General features: G+C 44.9%; 1 protein-coding gene across 2 annotated transcripts in view; it reads right to left on the bottom strand.

Moving 5' to 3' along the window:
• The window catches only part of MLF1 (myeloid leukemia factor 1), a 181,615-nt gene extending 169,950 nt beyond the window's left edge, over positions 1-11,665 (bottom strand). For both annotated transcript variants that reach the window (XM_082248600.1, XM_082248601.1), the window contains exon 1: positions 11,538-11,665. In XM_082248600.1, coding sequence (XP_082104726.1) covers positions 11,538-11,584 — 47 coding nt within the window. In that variant the 5' untranslated portion in view covers positions 11,585-11,665. The remainder of the gene's footprint in view (positions 1-11,537) is intronic.
• Positions 11,666-16,772: the final 5,107 nt, after the last annotated feature.

Here is a 16,772-nt window from a genome sequence, read left to right as displayed (position 1 = left end):
CGTCCCGTGTACATGGAGCCTAAGTCAAAAATCACATTTTCCCTTTCATTCATTGATGGACACTCCTGAACTTTTTTAGACCATTGGGATATCCCAAAGCAGTGTTAAACATGAGGGGTGGGAATAGGAAACAAATTCCCAAAGCTAAACAGTAGCCAACTAGGCAACAGGAGCTTAACCAAAACAACTGGAGCCCACATGAAAAAAAAAAAAAAAACACACACACACACACACACACACACACACACACACAATACACCCTCAAAGCGAGTGTATGTAAAGCAGAATGGAAGATTGGCCCTTGGGACAGCAGATTCTCCCTGAGAGAAGGCTTCCAAAGAACGTTAGCGACCAGCTGCACCAGGGCCACTAAGATGACTGAAATCTGTTCTACGTCATTCCTTTGTAGAAGTTTTGGCAGAAGCTTGAGAGGAGGAAAGGCGTAAATCAGATGATACTGACCCCAAGGGGCCACCAGCTTGTCTGTTGCATCCGCCAGAGGATTCTGTGACTGTCACAAACCTCTGCATCTTTCTGTTGAGCCGAGACACCAAACAGATCCACCCCGAGGGGTGCCCGACCAGAGACACAACTGATGAAACAGGCCTGCCGACTGAGGTAATCCGCGATCCACGGTAGATCTCGATCCCCTGCTGATGTAACAATGCTAGCACCAGGGCTAACACTTCATGAAGACCCGAGGAGCGGAGGAGAAACCAAAAGGATAAACGCCACAAATTAATAATGCTCTTATCCCACGGCGAAGCGGAGCAAGCGCTGGTGACCGACACATATTGCAATGTGAAGGTAAGCATCCTTGATGTTGAGGGAGACAAGAAAATCCCCCTGATGCAGGGAAGCCACCACTGTGCAAATGGTCTCCATTCTGAACTTCTGTACCCGCACAAAGCAGTTCAGCGCCTTGAGGTCCAGAATTGGATGCACCTTGCCTTCCTTCCTGGGGACTGTAAACTGGTATGAGTAAAACCCAAAAACGTTCTGAAGTTGGAACCAGGACAATCACCCTTTGAAGTAAAAGGTCTTGCACCACCCCAAATAGAGCCTGTAAGCGGATCGGGGAACTTGATCTTTTAGCCGGACCTTATGACCTTGTGGACCCACTTGTCTTGTACCAGGGAAGTCCAGGGGTTCAGGAACCAGTGAAGACATCCCCCCCACCTCAGATACGGGTGAGGGCGCACCTTCATGCTGAAGGGGCCTTGTCCGCAGGTCTGGAGAAGCCCGCTCTTGACTGTCTCCGATCCGTCAAATCTGGGCGGATGGAAACCCTATTTTCCATCCGTCCAGCGGATTGGATGAGGTCCGTTCCCATCCGATTCCCCCATAGAGATGTATGGGGCTCTGACAGCTGTGTCTCCACACATAGTGCGGAGAACAGCTGTCATTCTCCTTCTCAGTGGGGGGGGGGGTCGGTGGATCGATCCCCTGCTGAGATAAACGGAGTCCGCCAACGGAGTGGATAGTGTGAAAGAGCCCTGAGGCTCTATTCACACCTGAGCGTATCGTTTTTGGGCGTTTCTTCAGGCATTTTTTGTAGGTATTTGGAGGCAGGCATTGACATCTGACCAAAAATGCTTGTAATCTGCCAAAAAAGAAGCTCATGTACTTTGAGCTTTAGGCGTTTTGCTTCAGGCGACAAAACGCTCATATGTGAACAGGGTCCATTGAAATTAATAGGATTTTGCTTGTTGGGCATTTTGAAACTTCAGAGATAAGCACTTTATGAGCTGAAAAACGCTCAGGTGTGAACAGGGCCTTAATTGCCTATACACTCTAAGTACATGAGCTATGTTTTTAGCGTAATCAGGCATTTTTGGCCCCATTGATGTTGATGCTTGTAAACAGGTGATACACACCTTTTACATATATGGAATTTATGCCTTAAAATCTCCTCTCCCCCTCTAGAACTGCTCTCATCCCCTTTCCCAGCCTAGAATGCAAGCCACTTGCATTTGCATAAAACTTATAAAATGCTATAAAAACGCCCCCCAAAAAACATCAGAAGTATTTGTGCTGAGCCTGGCCAAAGCAGCAGGTTCACTTTAAAGTGTAACTAAGTGGTCTGGAGATTTTAAATCCCTGCTCCTCTCCCTTTTCTTTCTGCAGCGCTTTTGGGACAGATCAGAGTGATTCTGATTGGTCAACACTAGCACAGGACAAACAAATGGCCACTGCCCCCACCTATAACTGGCCTTTGCAGCAAGGAGCACGTGGAAGGATGGCTCATGCCAAACAAAACCAAAGAAAATTCCCGGCTCAACTTACCGACCAGCCTGCAACCAACCAAATTATACTGTCTAACAGTATGCGTTATAAACAGGGGTTTAGTTTGCACACATTTGCAAATGCATGTGTAAGCTGCAGAGCATTGCTCTGGTCCATCCCAGAAGCCCTGCACAAAGAATTGAGACCTCAACACCAGCTGTGTTTCACTGACAGCTAATCACTAATCAATGGCAAGTACAGAAAGGCCAGAGAGGGTGGGTGAGGAGGGTGTAGGGCAGTGATGGCGAACTTTGGCACCCCAGATGTTTTGGAACTACATTTCCCATGATGCTCACCTACACTGCAGAGTGCATGAGCATCATGGGAAATGTAGTTTCAAAACATCTGGGATGCCAAGGTTCGCCATCTCTGGTGTAGGGTATTAGTTCATCTTTTCTGAACGTACATTTTAAAGCTTAAATGAACCTTAAAATTTGATAGGGGGAGTTTAGTGCAGTTTAGCTTATGTAAGCTATGAGTGAAAAGGGAGGTGGGTAGAGAGTTTAGTTAAAGCTATACTGTACTTTAACCGCTTACCGCCCGCCCGCCGTCATATGACGGCGGAGCGGAGCGACCATTATCCTGGGCCGCCGTCATATGACGGCGGCACTTTAAGCAGGGCAGGCGCGCGATCGCGTGCGCGCCGCCCTGCACTGCCGGTGTCGGGGTGTCCCCGGGACACCCCCCGTCACCGGCAGGGGGGAAACAGCCAATGGGCGTGGCTGTTTCCCACGTGATCGGCTGTGTTCCAATGACACAGCCGATCACAATGGAGGTGCCCGGGAGAGGACCGCGCATGCGCGATCGGGAGCGCGCAGCGCGGTCATGTCGGTGGCACTGTGTTCCGTAGGAACACAGCTGTCACCGGCAGTAGTAAACAGTCACTGACAGTGACTGTTTACTATGTGATCGGCTGTGAATCCATTCACAGCCGATCACAAAATGTAAATACAGAGCAGTAACTGACTGTTACTAGCTCTTCTCTCCTCACATAGTTTCCAGTGTGAGGACAGCAGAGCTAGAAATAGTGAGGTACTGCTCTGTACACCTTGTCACAATGTAAAAGCACAGAAATAAATGTCCCCACACAGTCCTTAGCCCCCCCCCCCAATGTCACCTGTCACCCAACAGTCACCTCATCAGTGCCCAGAAATTGACACCCATAACGTTCACATGTGAGCGCAGCGATCGCGGGCAGAATCACAGCGATTCTGCCCGCGATACGGAAATCATTGCAAATCGCGGGACGCCTGTGCGTTGCCCGTGATTTGCAATAGTACCCCAAACGCTGTGTGATGTTGCCGCCATTTCCGCCTGCTGAATCGCGGTAACATCGCGCAAACAACGCATGACGCCCAAAAAAGGTACCCAAAAAAGGTACAAGAGCTTCTTTGGGGCGTCATGCGTTGTTTGCGCGATGTTACCGCGATTCGGCAGGCGGAAATCGCAGCAACATCGCACAGCATTTGGGGTGCTATTGCAAATCACGGGCAACGCACAGGCGTCCAGCGATTTGCAATGATTTCTGGATCACGGGCAGAATCACAGTGATTCTGCCCGCGATCGCTACGCTCACATGTGGACATAGTCTAAAGTTCACCGGTCACCAGAGAGTACCGCCGTGCACCATCGCCCGTCACCCATCAGTGACCATCGCCCGTCACCTGTCACCCCATCAATCACCGTCACCCCATCAGTCATCGTCATCTGTCACCCTATCAATCATCGTCACTTGACACCCCATCAGTGATCGTCACTTGACACCCCATCAATCATCGTCACATGTCACCCCGTCAGTCATCGCCACCTGTTTGCCATATACATGCAATCACTTACTGACCGCCTAACGACTATATGCGTCGGCCATTAAAAGCTAAATACTGGGTTTATGGCAGCAGATAGCCCCCATAACCCCGGTATTTTTTGAAACCGTGGGCAGTCGGCTTTCAGATAAGGGTGGTCCCAGTGGCAGATTCGCCGCGGAATTACCCTTACGGTGCAGGGGGAAGAGGTGCCCCCCCCCCCCTCCTGCCGCGTCCCAGACGTTTTCCCAGCTTACCGGACCCGCCAGCAGCGGGGAAAACTATCCGGTCCCGGATCCTCAGAGACAGGAAGTCGAGTGAGGGCAAGATGACCCTAACTCGACTCTATGGTCTTGGAGGACCGGAGCTATGTCAAAAGATGTTGCCTAGCAACCGGTTTAAAGGGCCGCTTTTTTTTTTTTTTCTCTTTCAACAATTTTTTTTTTTTTTTTCTTTTTTAGTGTAGTTGTGAGGTGTGAGGTCTTTTTGACCCCAGATCTCACAATAAAGAGGACCTGTCATGCCTATTTCTATTACAAGGGATGTTTACATTCCTTGTAATAGGAATAAAAATGATCAAAACATTTTTTTTTTTTAAACTGTGTAAAAATAAAAAAAATAATAAAATAAATAGGAAAAAAAAAAAAAAAATTAAAGTGCCCTGTCCCCGTTAGCTCGCGCGCAGAAGCAAACGCATACGCAAGTCCCGCCCACATATGTAAACGGTGTTCAAACCATACATGTTAGGTATCGCCGCGATCGTTAGAGCGAGAGCAATAATTTGAGCCCTAGACCTCCTCTGTAACTCTAAGCTAGTAACCTGCAGAAATTTTTAAAATGTTGCCTATGGGGATTTTTAAGTACCAATGTTTGGCACCATTCTGTGAGCATGCGCAATTTTGAAGCATGACATGTTGGGTATCTAATTACTCGGCGTAACATTATCTTTCACATTATGGAAAAAAATTGTGCTAAATTTACTGATTTCTTATTTTTTAGTTCAAAAAAGTGAATTGTTTTAAAAAAAAAAAATCGCATTTGGAAGACTGTTGCGCAAATATGGTGTGATAAAAAATATTGCAGCGATCTCCATTTTATTCTCTAGGGTCTCTGCTAAAAAAAAATATATATAATGTTTGGGGGTTCCAAGTAGTTTTCTAGCAAAAAAAAATTATTTTAGCTTGTAAACACCAAGTGTCAAAAATAGGCCTAGTCTTAAAGTGGATAAATGGACAACTTTGTGTAAAGCGCTACTTGGATGTTAGGCCTATGTATGTGGCCAGGCTGTGAAAAAGTGTTACACATGTGGTATCGCCATACTCAGGAGGAATAGCAGAATGTATTTTGGGGTGCAATTTTTGCTATGTACATGCTATGTGTTAGAAATATTGCATAAATGGACAGCTTTGTGTAAAAAAAATGAGTTTTCATTTTCTTTCCACATTTTCCAAAAACTTGTGGAAAAAAATGACATATTCAAAAGACTCATTATGCCTCAAAAATTATACGTTGGGCTGTTTGCTTTCCAAAATGGGGTCATTTTATGGGGGTTTCCATTGTCCTGGTGCTCCAGGGCCTTCAAAAGTGTGATAGGTTGTCAGGAAATTATATGTGTAATTTATGCTCCTAGAATGCCGGACGCTGCTACTTGGATGTTAGGCCTCTGTATGTGGCCAGGCTGTGAAAAAGTCTCACACATGTGGTATCGCCATACTCAGGAGGAGTAGTAGAATGTGTTTTGGGGTGTAGTTGCAAGTATACATGTGCTGTGTGAGAGAAATAACCTGTTAATACGGCAATTTGTAAAAAAAATAAATAAAAAAAAAAACTTCATTTTGCAAAGCATTGTGGGAAAAAATTACAACTTCAAAAAACTCACCATGCCCCTTATTAAATACCTTGGAATGTCTACTTTCCAAAAAAGGGTCATTTGGGGGGTATTTGTACTTTCCTGACCTTTTAGTGTCTCAAGAAATGAGATAGGCCTTCAGTATATCAGGTGTGAGCAAGTGTGATCATTTTTCAATGATTCGCACCATAGCTTGTGGACTCTATAACTTTCACAAAGACCAAATAATATACACTTACTTGGGTTATTTTTACCAAAGATAAGTAGCAGTATAAATTTTGGCCAAAATTTGTGAAGAAAAATGACCAATTTGCAAAATTTTATGACAGAAACAAAGAAAAATGCGTTTTTTCACGATATTTTCAGTCTTTTTTTATTTATAGCACAAAAAATAAAAAACCCAGTATTGATCAAATACCATCAAAAGAAAGCTCTATTTGTGTGAAAAAAAGGACACAATTTTTGTATGGGTACAGTGTTGCATGACTGAGTAATTCTCAGTCAAAGTGTGAGAGCGCTGAAAGCTGAAAATCGGTCTGGGCAGGAAGGGGGTGAAAGTGCACTGTAGGCAAGTGGTTAAAGATGACACCTAGAATTTGATTGTACCCACCTGATAAAAAAAAAACATAAATGGTCAATGAGGCTCAGTTCACACTAGTTGGACAAAATGTCACAGCCCATTGATTTCAATGGCACCCATTCCAAACTTTGTGACTTCACATCACAGTGACTGAATAGGTTGCTGCACTAGAAGTCACACTCCAAAGTAGACTATGGAGTTTCACTAGTGTGAACGGAGCCTTTAAGGATCTTGCTACATAAACGAATGGCAGCTGGTAGAATTCCCTGAAGTTAGGCCCTTTACAAAAGTAAAACTAAATTAGAAGCACAAAAAAAAAAAAAAAAAAAAATGATGTTCTGCCTTCTGGAAGTAATCATACATCGTGGGGTATTTGCTCTTTTTTTTAAAAGACAACATATTTGCTTTAAAAGTATGTATGCATGTACAGTATCTCACAAAAGTGAGTACACCCCTCACATTTTTATAAATATTTTATTATATCTTTTCATGTGACAACACTGAAGAAATGACACTTTGCTACAATGTAAAGTAGTGAATGTACAGCTTGTATAAGTGTCGGTTCACACTATAACGATCCAACTTCGGGGGGGCGACCAGTGAAGTCGCGTGCACCGCGACTTTGGCGCGACCTGCACGGACTTCACATAATGGAAGTCAATGCAAGTTTCTCCGATGTCACCCCGAAGTAGTACAGGAACTATTTTCTAAGTCGGAGCGACTTGAGTCGCTCCTATTAGAACGGTTCCCGTAGCACAGAATGGACCGCGACTTGTCAGGCTGACCAGTCGCCTGACAAGTCACGGTAGTGTGAACCGGGACTTATGCCCCATACACACGTGCAGATTATCTGCAGACTTTTGTCTGCAGACTTACCAAAACCATATAATATGAGGTCAAACCTAAACACTTTCAATTTGTATGCAATCCGGCAGGCCCTTGCACTACATAGAAAAGGTAAGTCTGCAGACAAAAGTCTGCAGATAATCTGCACGTGTGTATGGGGCATAACAGTGTAAATTTGCTGTCTCATCAAAATAACTCAACACACAGCCATTAATGTCTAAACCGCTGGCAACAAAAGTGAGTACACCCCTAAGTGTAAATGTTCAAATTGGGCCAAGTGTCAATATTTTGTGTGGCCACCATTATTTTCCAGCACTGCCTTAAGTTCACCAGAGCTTCACAGGTTGCCACTAGAGTTTTCTTCCACTTCTTGGGCCCAATTAGCCATTTTCTCTCCCTGATGTCATGTGACTCGTTAGTGTTACAAGGTCTCAGGTGTGAATGGGGAGCATGTGTGTTAAATTTGGTGTTATCGCTCTCACTCTCTCATACTGGCCACTTGAAGTTCGCACCTCATGGCAAAGAACACTGTGGATCTGAAAAAAAAAAAAAGAATTGTTGCTCTATATAAAGACATGGCCTAGGCCACAGGTGTCAATGAGGCCCCCCAGGCCATTTTATGTGGCCCTTGCCCCTCTCCTGCAGCTGCGGTACCGCCGCCCCCCCCCCCCTTCCCTTGTCTCTGCCCCACCTTGTTTCTGTAGCCAGCAGCAGAGAGAACAGAACTCCTTTGCCAGATCCTGCACTTCTCTGTGCAACTGTAGAAAGGCTCATGTTTGCCCACCCCCCACCCCCTTCTCAGCAGTCCGCAGCAGAGAGGAGGGCAGAACTCCTTCTACAGATCCTGCACCTCTCTGTGCAGCCACAACACCACCTTGCCTTTGCCTCCCCTGGTCTCAGCATTTAGCAGATTCTAGAAGCTGACTCCAGCCCTCCTCTGGTTCTCCTCTAGACCCTGCACTTCTTCCCAGATCCACTCGCATCTTCTTCCTGGCAGCAGCACAAGGTAAGGGGGTGCATCGTGATGTAAGGAAGGGTGGATGACTCTTGATTTCTGATGGTGGGGGGGGGGGGCTCTTAAAATCTCATGTAAGGGCGTAAGGGGGTGTGGGGTGCTCTGGACATCTAATCTTACAGATACAACTGGCCCTATGAGGGCAACCATAATGCTGATGCGGCCCACGATGAAATGGAGTTTGACACCCCTGGCCTAGGCTATAAGAAGATTGGCAAGACCCTGAAACTGAACTGCAGCACGGTGGCCAAGACCATACAGCACAGCCATGACCGTTATCATCCCCAACATGCCTTGATTGTAATTGTTCTGAGAATCAGCCAGCTGGCTAGGCAGAAGGTTGGTGCACAGTTCAAGTAGTCCATTTTTATTTTATTTTTTTCTGTGTTTCAGCTTTATCTGAAGTGTACAAAATGAACACTTCATTCAATGCAATGTCAGGTGCTGCAATGTGCTGGCTGACATTGCAGTGGGATCCTGGCTGGTGCGCTGCGATAAAATGCAGCATGCCTGCATTTTAGCTCAGAACTAAGTGTGAATGGGACACATAGGAAACAATTGCTTCCTGTGTCCCTGGGGTGACAGACGGTTTACCATGCAGCAAAATGTCTGTCACTGCACATAGTGTGAATTGGCCCTAAATCGATTGGTTTAGTTCCGCTTTAAACACAACGCAGGGCTTATTCAGAAGTGCAAACTAGGGTCTCATTCACATGGCCATATAATAGGCATATACAGGCGGTCCCCAGGTTACAAACAAGATAGGGTCTGTAGGTTTGTTCTTAAGTTGAATTTGTTTGTAAGTCGAAACAGGTACATTTTTTTTTTTTAAGTGTAGTTTCAGCCAAAAAAATCATTTTTACGTTTTTTTTGGATCGCATAAGGACAGGTAACACCCCTGCAATGTTTGTTTTGCGGTCTGTGCCCCTGTTCAGAAGATTTCACCTCACTTTCTCTGTCCCTATGAAAATTGGATTTTGAAAATTTTGGGTTGTTGTGGAAACAAGGATTGGGGATAAAGCTTCAGTGGAGACACCTGTAACGGAAACGCGACCCACGCTGTGTTTGTGGGCTTCCATCAGTATACGGTTTCCTCCAGTCTGGAACATACTGGATACTGTATCGGATATTCCAGCCGCCCTACATACAAAACTAGCCTGAATTTAGCTTGTATGTATCTGAAAACAACTAACTCTTTATTGAACAAGAAACAGACTTTTTATACACTTGAGAAGTAGGTCAGTCACTACATGAACAATGACCCGAATATTTACCTAAAACATCACACAATGGTTAGATAACAAGGTACAGTTGACTCATGGCTAATCCCTTCTAGACAAGGTTATTATTAACATGCTAAATAACTCAGCACACTTAAACCTGTCTGAAAGACCAGACTGCCGGCAACAAGGCTAAAACAAAATACAATCCACATTATTATAAGTGTAAACACAGAGTAAATCAGCATAATTGGGATGTGTGGAAGACAGGTGGTTGAGCTGGTGATATTAGCATCTGCTAGGAGTCTGACTGTGTGAAGCCTTATTGGCAATAGGCAGCTAGGCCTAGAGTCCCAGAGTCTTCATATATTCTTCGAGATATATTGTTGACAAATATTTCTGTCCCATTTGAGTAATCCAAACCATATTTTCAGGGTCCATTATTTTCTTGGCCACCCAGTGCCCTTAATAGACACAGGGTGACTTACACATAAGAGGGGCCTAGGGACCTGAGACAGGGATTTCCCAACCTCTCTAGGGTAAGCTGGGTTCCACAGGCCCCCCCCAACAAAAGTGACTCCCATCACACACCTTTTTCCCAGGAGAACTCTTACAGGAGTAAATTTCCCTTCCTTTGGGTGGATTTCCTCCCACTGCTGTTGTCTCCCTCCGTTTGGAAGTATGGGTCATTTGGAAGTCGGATGTTTGTAACCCGGGGAACCGCCTTTACAAGCATATTTTTAAAAGGGACTGTAAAAATGATCACCTTGCAAAACAACCTATTCAGTCAAAAGAAAGGCAAAGAACTATATATTTATAAATGCCTTTTTTTTATATATATATTACCATTTACAATACCTCTGTTCTGGGGGGGGGGGGGGGGACAGTCCATATAGCTTCTTAGGGCAAGGTTGTGCAGGAAGGGGGCGGGGGGGGAGAACAGGCCATTGAGCTTCTTAGGGAAAGACTGTGCAGGCAGGAGGGGGAGTTTAGGACAAGTCTGATCATTGGAGGAGAGCAGGCTGAGATCCCAACATAGCTAAAGAACTGACCACGTTGTATTCTTCTGCTTAGTGTGGTCAGTTTTTAATAGAAAAGCAGCAGAGAAGCTGGCAGGAACACCAGGGATTTCACAAAAAAAAAAAAAGAAGCAATATAGAGAGAACAGGATACTTTTTCATAAAAGTACACGGTACAGCAAGCACATATCAAGAATATGAAATGTTGAGGCAACAAACACTTGAATTATGGATCTGAACACAGTCACATTGTTCTCAATGGAGCCATTTACACAGGCATGATCTGCAACACAAAATCCCCAAAAAAATCTGCATCCAAGAAAATGCGCTTTACATGCTTAGGCATATAAACGCATAAATTAAAGTATAAACAAAGGGGAAGCAAGCAAATCATTATGTACGCATACATGCCTTTACGCGTTTAAACGCATCCATACACAAGTATTTTATGCAGATTTTCTCCTAGAAAACACGAGTCTAATAAGATCTGTAACATGATTACAGCCGTATGAATGAAGCCTGAAACACATGCGTGCTGATGCCCGTTGTGGGGGGCGGGGGGGGGGGGGGACAATGCTTTGCCAGGTGTTCAATGCGAGCCAATTTACTTTTTTTTTTTTTTCAACTTTATTGAAGCGTCACATAATGACACTTCAGTTTTATGTATTATGACGCGGTACAGTGAGCTGCATAAGAAAGCTTTTACACTAAATTGCAGGAATTACAGTAAAAGAAGCAAAGGACAGTTATAAACTTCATTATATTCCTTTACACTTCCACAAATGGCATAAAATGAGGTCAGAGTTATCCTACACACACATACAGGCTGCAACTTGCTAAGGCAGGATGCAGGGGGTTATAGTCCCACAGCAGCATGAGACACAGTACAGACCGTGTGGTTAGACATGTAAAGGACTCACGAAAAGAACGGGTCTTCGTCGAAGTCTCTGAGTAGGCTCCCAAACATTTTCCCACTTGTCCTCCAGCACCGAGTCCAGCTTAGCTCTGAACTAATCCCAGCAGCCTGCTGCACCGTGTATAATACGCCGCCGCCTCACATGACCCGCTGCCACGATCCTGATTGGCCGGTCACACTCATGCAGAAAGCTCTGGAGCTTCTTCTGTCTCAATGGCAACCGCAGTCAACAGAGTCATTGCCAAGAGGCCAGGGATGGAAATAACTAAAAGAAATGACGGCCGGACAGACTTTAGTATATAAGGCCTAAATACAGACGGCCTGAATAGGAATAACACCCAATATTCCATATACATCAACAATATATTCGGCTCAGAGGAAACTAATGCCGAGGATTCATCTGGACTTTATGTGTTGCAGGATCACTTCTCTTTTGTGAGCAAATAAATACCCCTACACCTGCACAGATACCCAAATAAAATTCCAAAAATGCAAAAAAAATCTAAGAATACAAAAAAATGACATAAAAGATATAATGAAAGCGGCACATCATAAAGTAAAAAACAGAAGGGAATTGACCGCACTCTCAGTGAAGAAATATCTAACAACAAATTAGACTTTGATGACCATAAAATAAAGTGACAAGTGAAATAAAGTGCACAAAGATTCATTTATAGAAAAAGTGAAACAGTCCCATAGGTACGGTATCTCACAAAAGTGAGTACACCCCTCACATTTTTTGTAAATATTTTATTATATACAGTAAAACCTTGGATTGCGAGCATAATTCGTTCCTGAAGCATGCTTGTAATCCAAAGCACTCTTATATCAAAGCGAATTTCCCCATAAGAAATAATGGAAACTCAGATGATTCGTTCCACAACCATTTATTCATAAATCCTTCAATTTATAGTCCATATAAAAAGATTATAGCATTGTGATAGGTTATATAACCATAAAATTTCCATCCACAAATAGCCGCTTCCACAAGGGGATTGGAAGCCAAATCCAGCAGGAGCTACAGGGTATAAAAGAGAAGACAGGCGCCTCTAAGTGTAGCAATATGGTTTCATTTAATGAAGGTACAACACTTAGCAACTCACATGGTTGATGAATAAAACAGGCACATCTAAGTATGCAGGCATCCGGGGTAAAGCTGTCCACATAGACTATCTTCTGCACCGCCAGCTGCCAGTCTGTAATCCTGACCGGGAAGACCACCATGCAGTAAAGCAATCTGAAAGCAAGGGGCAGCATGGAAAGGATGACGTAGATGGCGGTGCGGAGGTTGGTCCTATGTGGACAGCTTTACCCCTGATGCCTGCATCCTTAGATGTGCCTGTTCCAATCATCAACCATGTGAGTTGCTAAATGTTGTACCTTCATTAAATTTAACCATATTGCTACACTTAGAGGCACCTCTATTCTCTTTTATACTCAGCTGTGACTTGAGGCTACTTGTATATCAAGACATCGCTTGTATATCAAGTCAAAATTTATTTGAAAATTTTGCTTGTCTTGCAAAGCGCTCTTAAACAAAGTTACTCTCAAACCAAGGTTTTACTGTATTTTAATGTGACAACACTGAATAAATGACACTTTGCTACAATGTAAAGTACTGAGTGTACAGCTTGTATAAGGGTCCTTTCACACGAGCGCTCCGATCAGATCCGCCTGTCAGTTTTTTAGGCGGATCTGATTGGATGCTCCATGCATCCCTATGGGGCAGTGGATGTCAGCGGAGACATGTCCGCTGACATCCGCTGCCATTCGTATCCGATCCTGTCCGTGAAATCCGGATGGATGGAAACCCTATTTTCCATCCGTCCAGGGGATGGGATCGGATGGGATCGGATGAGAGCAGACAGGCGATCCGCTCTCATCCGATTCCCCGATAGAGATGCATGGGGCTCTGACACCTCCCTCTCCACACACAGAGCAGAGAGGGAGATGTCACCTTTCTGCTCAGCAGGGATCTGTGTTTACGATCCCCTGCTGGGCAGCACGGATCCACCTACGGAGGCGGACTGCGTGAAAGAGCCCTAATGCCCAGTACACACGATCCGAAAATCGGGCGACGTTCCATCCGTTTTTTTTCGGATTCTAGCAGCTCTCAATAATATTCTCTAAACGGGAGAGGTTACTCACGATACGAATTTTCTCGGACGATAATTCTTAGCTTCCGGTATGCGTAACCACGCTGTAGCGTGTGAGGGGAAAATGATGTCTACTGCTCATGCGCTGTCTACTGCTCACCATTTTTTTCGGACGAACAACATACTGATAATACGATTATCGTACGATGTGTTATAATACGATCAAAATTTTTATGCTTGCACGACCGGATAATATCGGGTGAACTGTCGTGATCGCCTCTCGTAAGCTGTGTACTAACGATCCGATTATCGTCCGATCCTTTCACAAGCGTTAATTTTCGTCCGATTTTCGGATCGTGTGTACGGGCCATAACAGTGTAAATTTGCTGTTCCCTCAAAATAACTCAACACACAGCCATTAACCGCTTGCCGACTGCTCACAGTATATTTACTGCGGCAGTCAGCCCCTCACAGGCAGAGTGACGTAGATCTACGTCGCTCGCCTGTGAGGCTCTGGGGAGCGAGCGCGTGCCCGCGGAGGCGCGCTCCCACTCCCGCGCGGTCACGGACCCCCCCGCGCGTGTGACCAGCGGACCCGATGTCCGCCGGTCACTCAGGGATCGGCGGGGGAGAGGAAGAATGTCAGGCTGCTTGTGTAAACAAGCCACCTGTCATTCTCCTCGCTGTAAAAACACTGATCACATGGATCTACTATGTAGATCCGTTGATCAGTGTCCTTACAGCTCAAGCCACAGCCAATCACAGTAGAAAGCACGCCCCTAGGGACACACACAGCCCCTCCCTCCCAAATAAAGTTAACCCCTTCACTACCAGTGTATTTTTACAGTAACAGTGCATATATATAGCACTGATTACTGTAGAAATGTCACTGGTAACCCCAAAAGTGTCACAAATGTCAGTCAAGGGTCCGATCTGTCCGCCCCAATGTTGCAGTACCGCAAAAAAAATCGCAGATCGCCGCCATTACACGTTAAAAAAAAAAATACCAAAAATGACAGAAATCTTTCCCTTTGTTAGTAAACGCGATAACTTTTGCGCAAACCAATCAAAATATGCTTTTTGCGATTTTTTTTTTACCAAACATAGGTAGCATAAAACAAATTGGCCGAAAATTTTAAAAAATTTTGATTTTTACATTTTTTTTGGGGAATTTCATATAAAAAAATGTGAAAAATATTGTTATTTTTGCAAAATGTACGCTCTTTTTTTGTTTATAGCGCAAAAAGTAAAAATCGCACGGGTGATCAAATACCACCAAAAGAAAGCTCTGTTTGTGGGAAAAAAAAGGACGCCAAATTCGTTTAGATTCAGCGTCGCACGACCGTGCAATTGTCTGTTAAAGTCACGCAGTGCCGAATCGCAAAATACCCCCTGGTCGTTTAGCAGGAAAATCCTCCGGGGCTTAAGTGGTTAATGTCTAAACCGCTGGCAACAAAAGTGAGTGAAATATAAAATGCAGCGCTGTAAATTAAATCCTGTGTGTGTACTGTAGGAACACAAGTTCAATTAAGGATAATATTGTGGAACAGTCCAATCCACCAAAAACACCATGGTAAGTGAAGAAATCCGTCAACTTGGTACTGGAATAGTGAGAACCTCCACCACACGTAAAGTAACCAAATGGCCTCTTACCAAATACAGGTGACCAATGCTCTCACACTGGTCGCCAAACGCTTTTGCTCAATTCAGGATGGTCAGCTCCAGAAAGTGTCAGTAGAAGCTCCCAGGATCCATAATTCGCCTCCCAAGGACAGGATCAACCATGTAGCGTCCCTCTCAGATATGAAATGTAAAGACAGGGAAAGACCATGGTGCAGTATGTTCCAACATAAAATTTATTTAAAATTAGGTGCACTCACCACATATAAGAGCATAAAGGACCTTCAATGAGAAATCCAACAACCGCTGAAAAGCAGTACGTTCAATCCGGCTTGTGACGTCGACGCTGGTGACTCCGCCAAAAGTGAGTACACTCCTAAGTGTAAATGTCCAAATTGGGCCAAAGTGTCAATATTTTGTGTGGCCACCATTATTTTCCAACACTGCCTTAACCCTCTTGGGCATGGAGTTCACCAGAGCTTCACAGGTTGCCATTGGAGTCCTCTTCCACTCCTCCATGATGACATCACAGAGCTGGTGGATGTTAGAGACCTTGCACTCCTCCACCTTCCATTTGAGGATGCCCCACAGATGCTCAGTAGGGTTTAGGTCTGGAGACATGCTTGGCCAGTCCATCACCTTTACCCTCAGCTTCTTTAGCAAGGCAGTAGTCATTATGGAGGTGTGTTTGGGGTCGTTAGCATGCTGGAATACTGCCCTGCGGCCGAGTCTCTGAAGGGAGGGGATCATACTCTTCTTCAGTATGTCACAGTACATGTTGGCATTCATGGTTCCCTAAATGAACTGTAGCTCCCCAGTTCCAGGAGCACACATGCAGCCCCAGACCATGACATTCCCACCACCATGCTTGTAGGCAAGACAGACTTGTCTTTATACTCCTCACCCGGTTGCCGCCAGCGTATGGTCTGAGCACTGACAGGCTGACCCCCCCCCCCCCCACCCCTTCAACTTCTGCAGCAATGCTGGCAGCACTCATACCTCTATTTGCCAAAAACAACCTCTGGATATGACACTGAGCACGTTCACTCAACTTCTTTGGTCGACCATGGCGAGGCCTGTTCTGAGTGGAACCTGTCCTGTTAACCCCTGGTGACGTCAAATTCTGGATAGACCCTCTGCACACTGCTACACCCTTTCCAGCAAACTATGCAATGAAAAACCAGGATACTCAGTTCACATTGCAATACATGTTTAGATGCACACAAATACATGTGTGCAGAGGGTCTATCCAGAATTTGTAGTGTTACTATGTGGTCACACCCCTTTAGCACCTGATAGTTCAAATACATGAACAAGCTATTGGTATTTGAGTACAGGTCTATATTTTCTTTGCTGTAACTCAGGTCAGTGACCAGATCTGCACCTAGTTGCTCTCCCCCACCTTGGGTCTTTATGCCCCATGTTGGCATGGTGTGCACCGGAGCATTTGCAGTGGCAAGGCAGTGTAGGACTGGCCAGAAGAAGGATTACTTTGATGCAGTAGGTCAGCTTAAACATGTGTT

The sequence above is a fragment of the Pelophylax lessonae genome (assembly GCF_965119305.1).
Source record: "Pelophylax lessonae genome assembly, chromosome: 3".
Taxonomy (NCBI): domain Eukaryota; kingdom Metazoa; phylum Chordata; class Amphibia; order Anura; family Ranidae; genus Pelophylax; species Pelophylax lessonae.
This window is presented reverse-complemented; position numbering and strand designations above follow the sequence as displayed.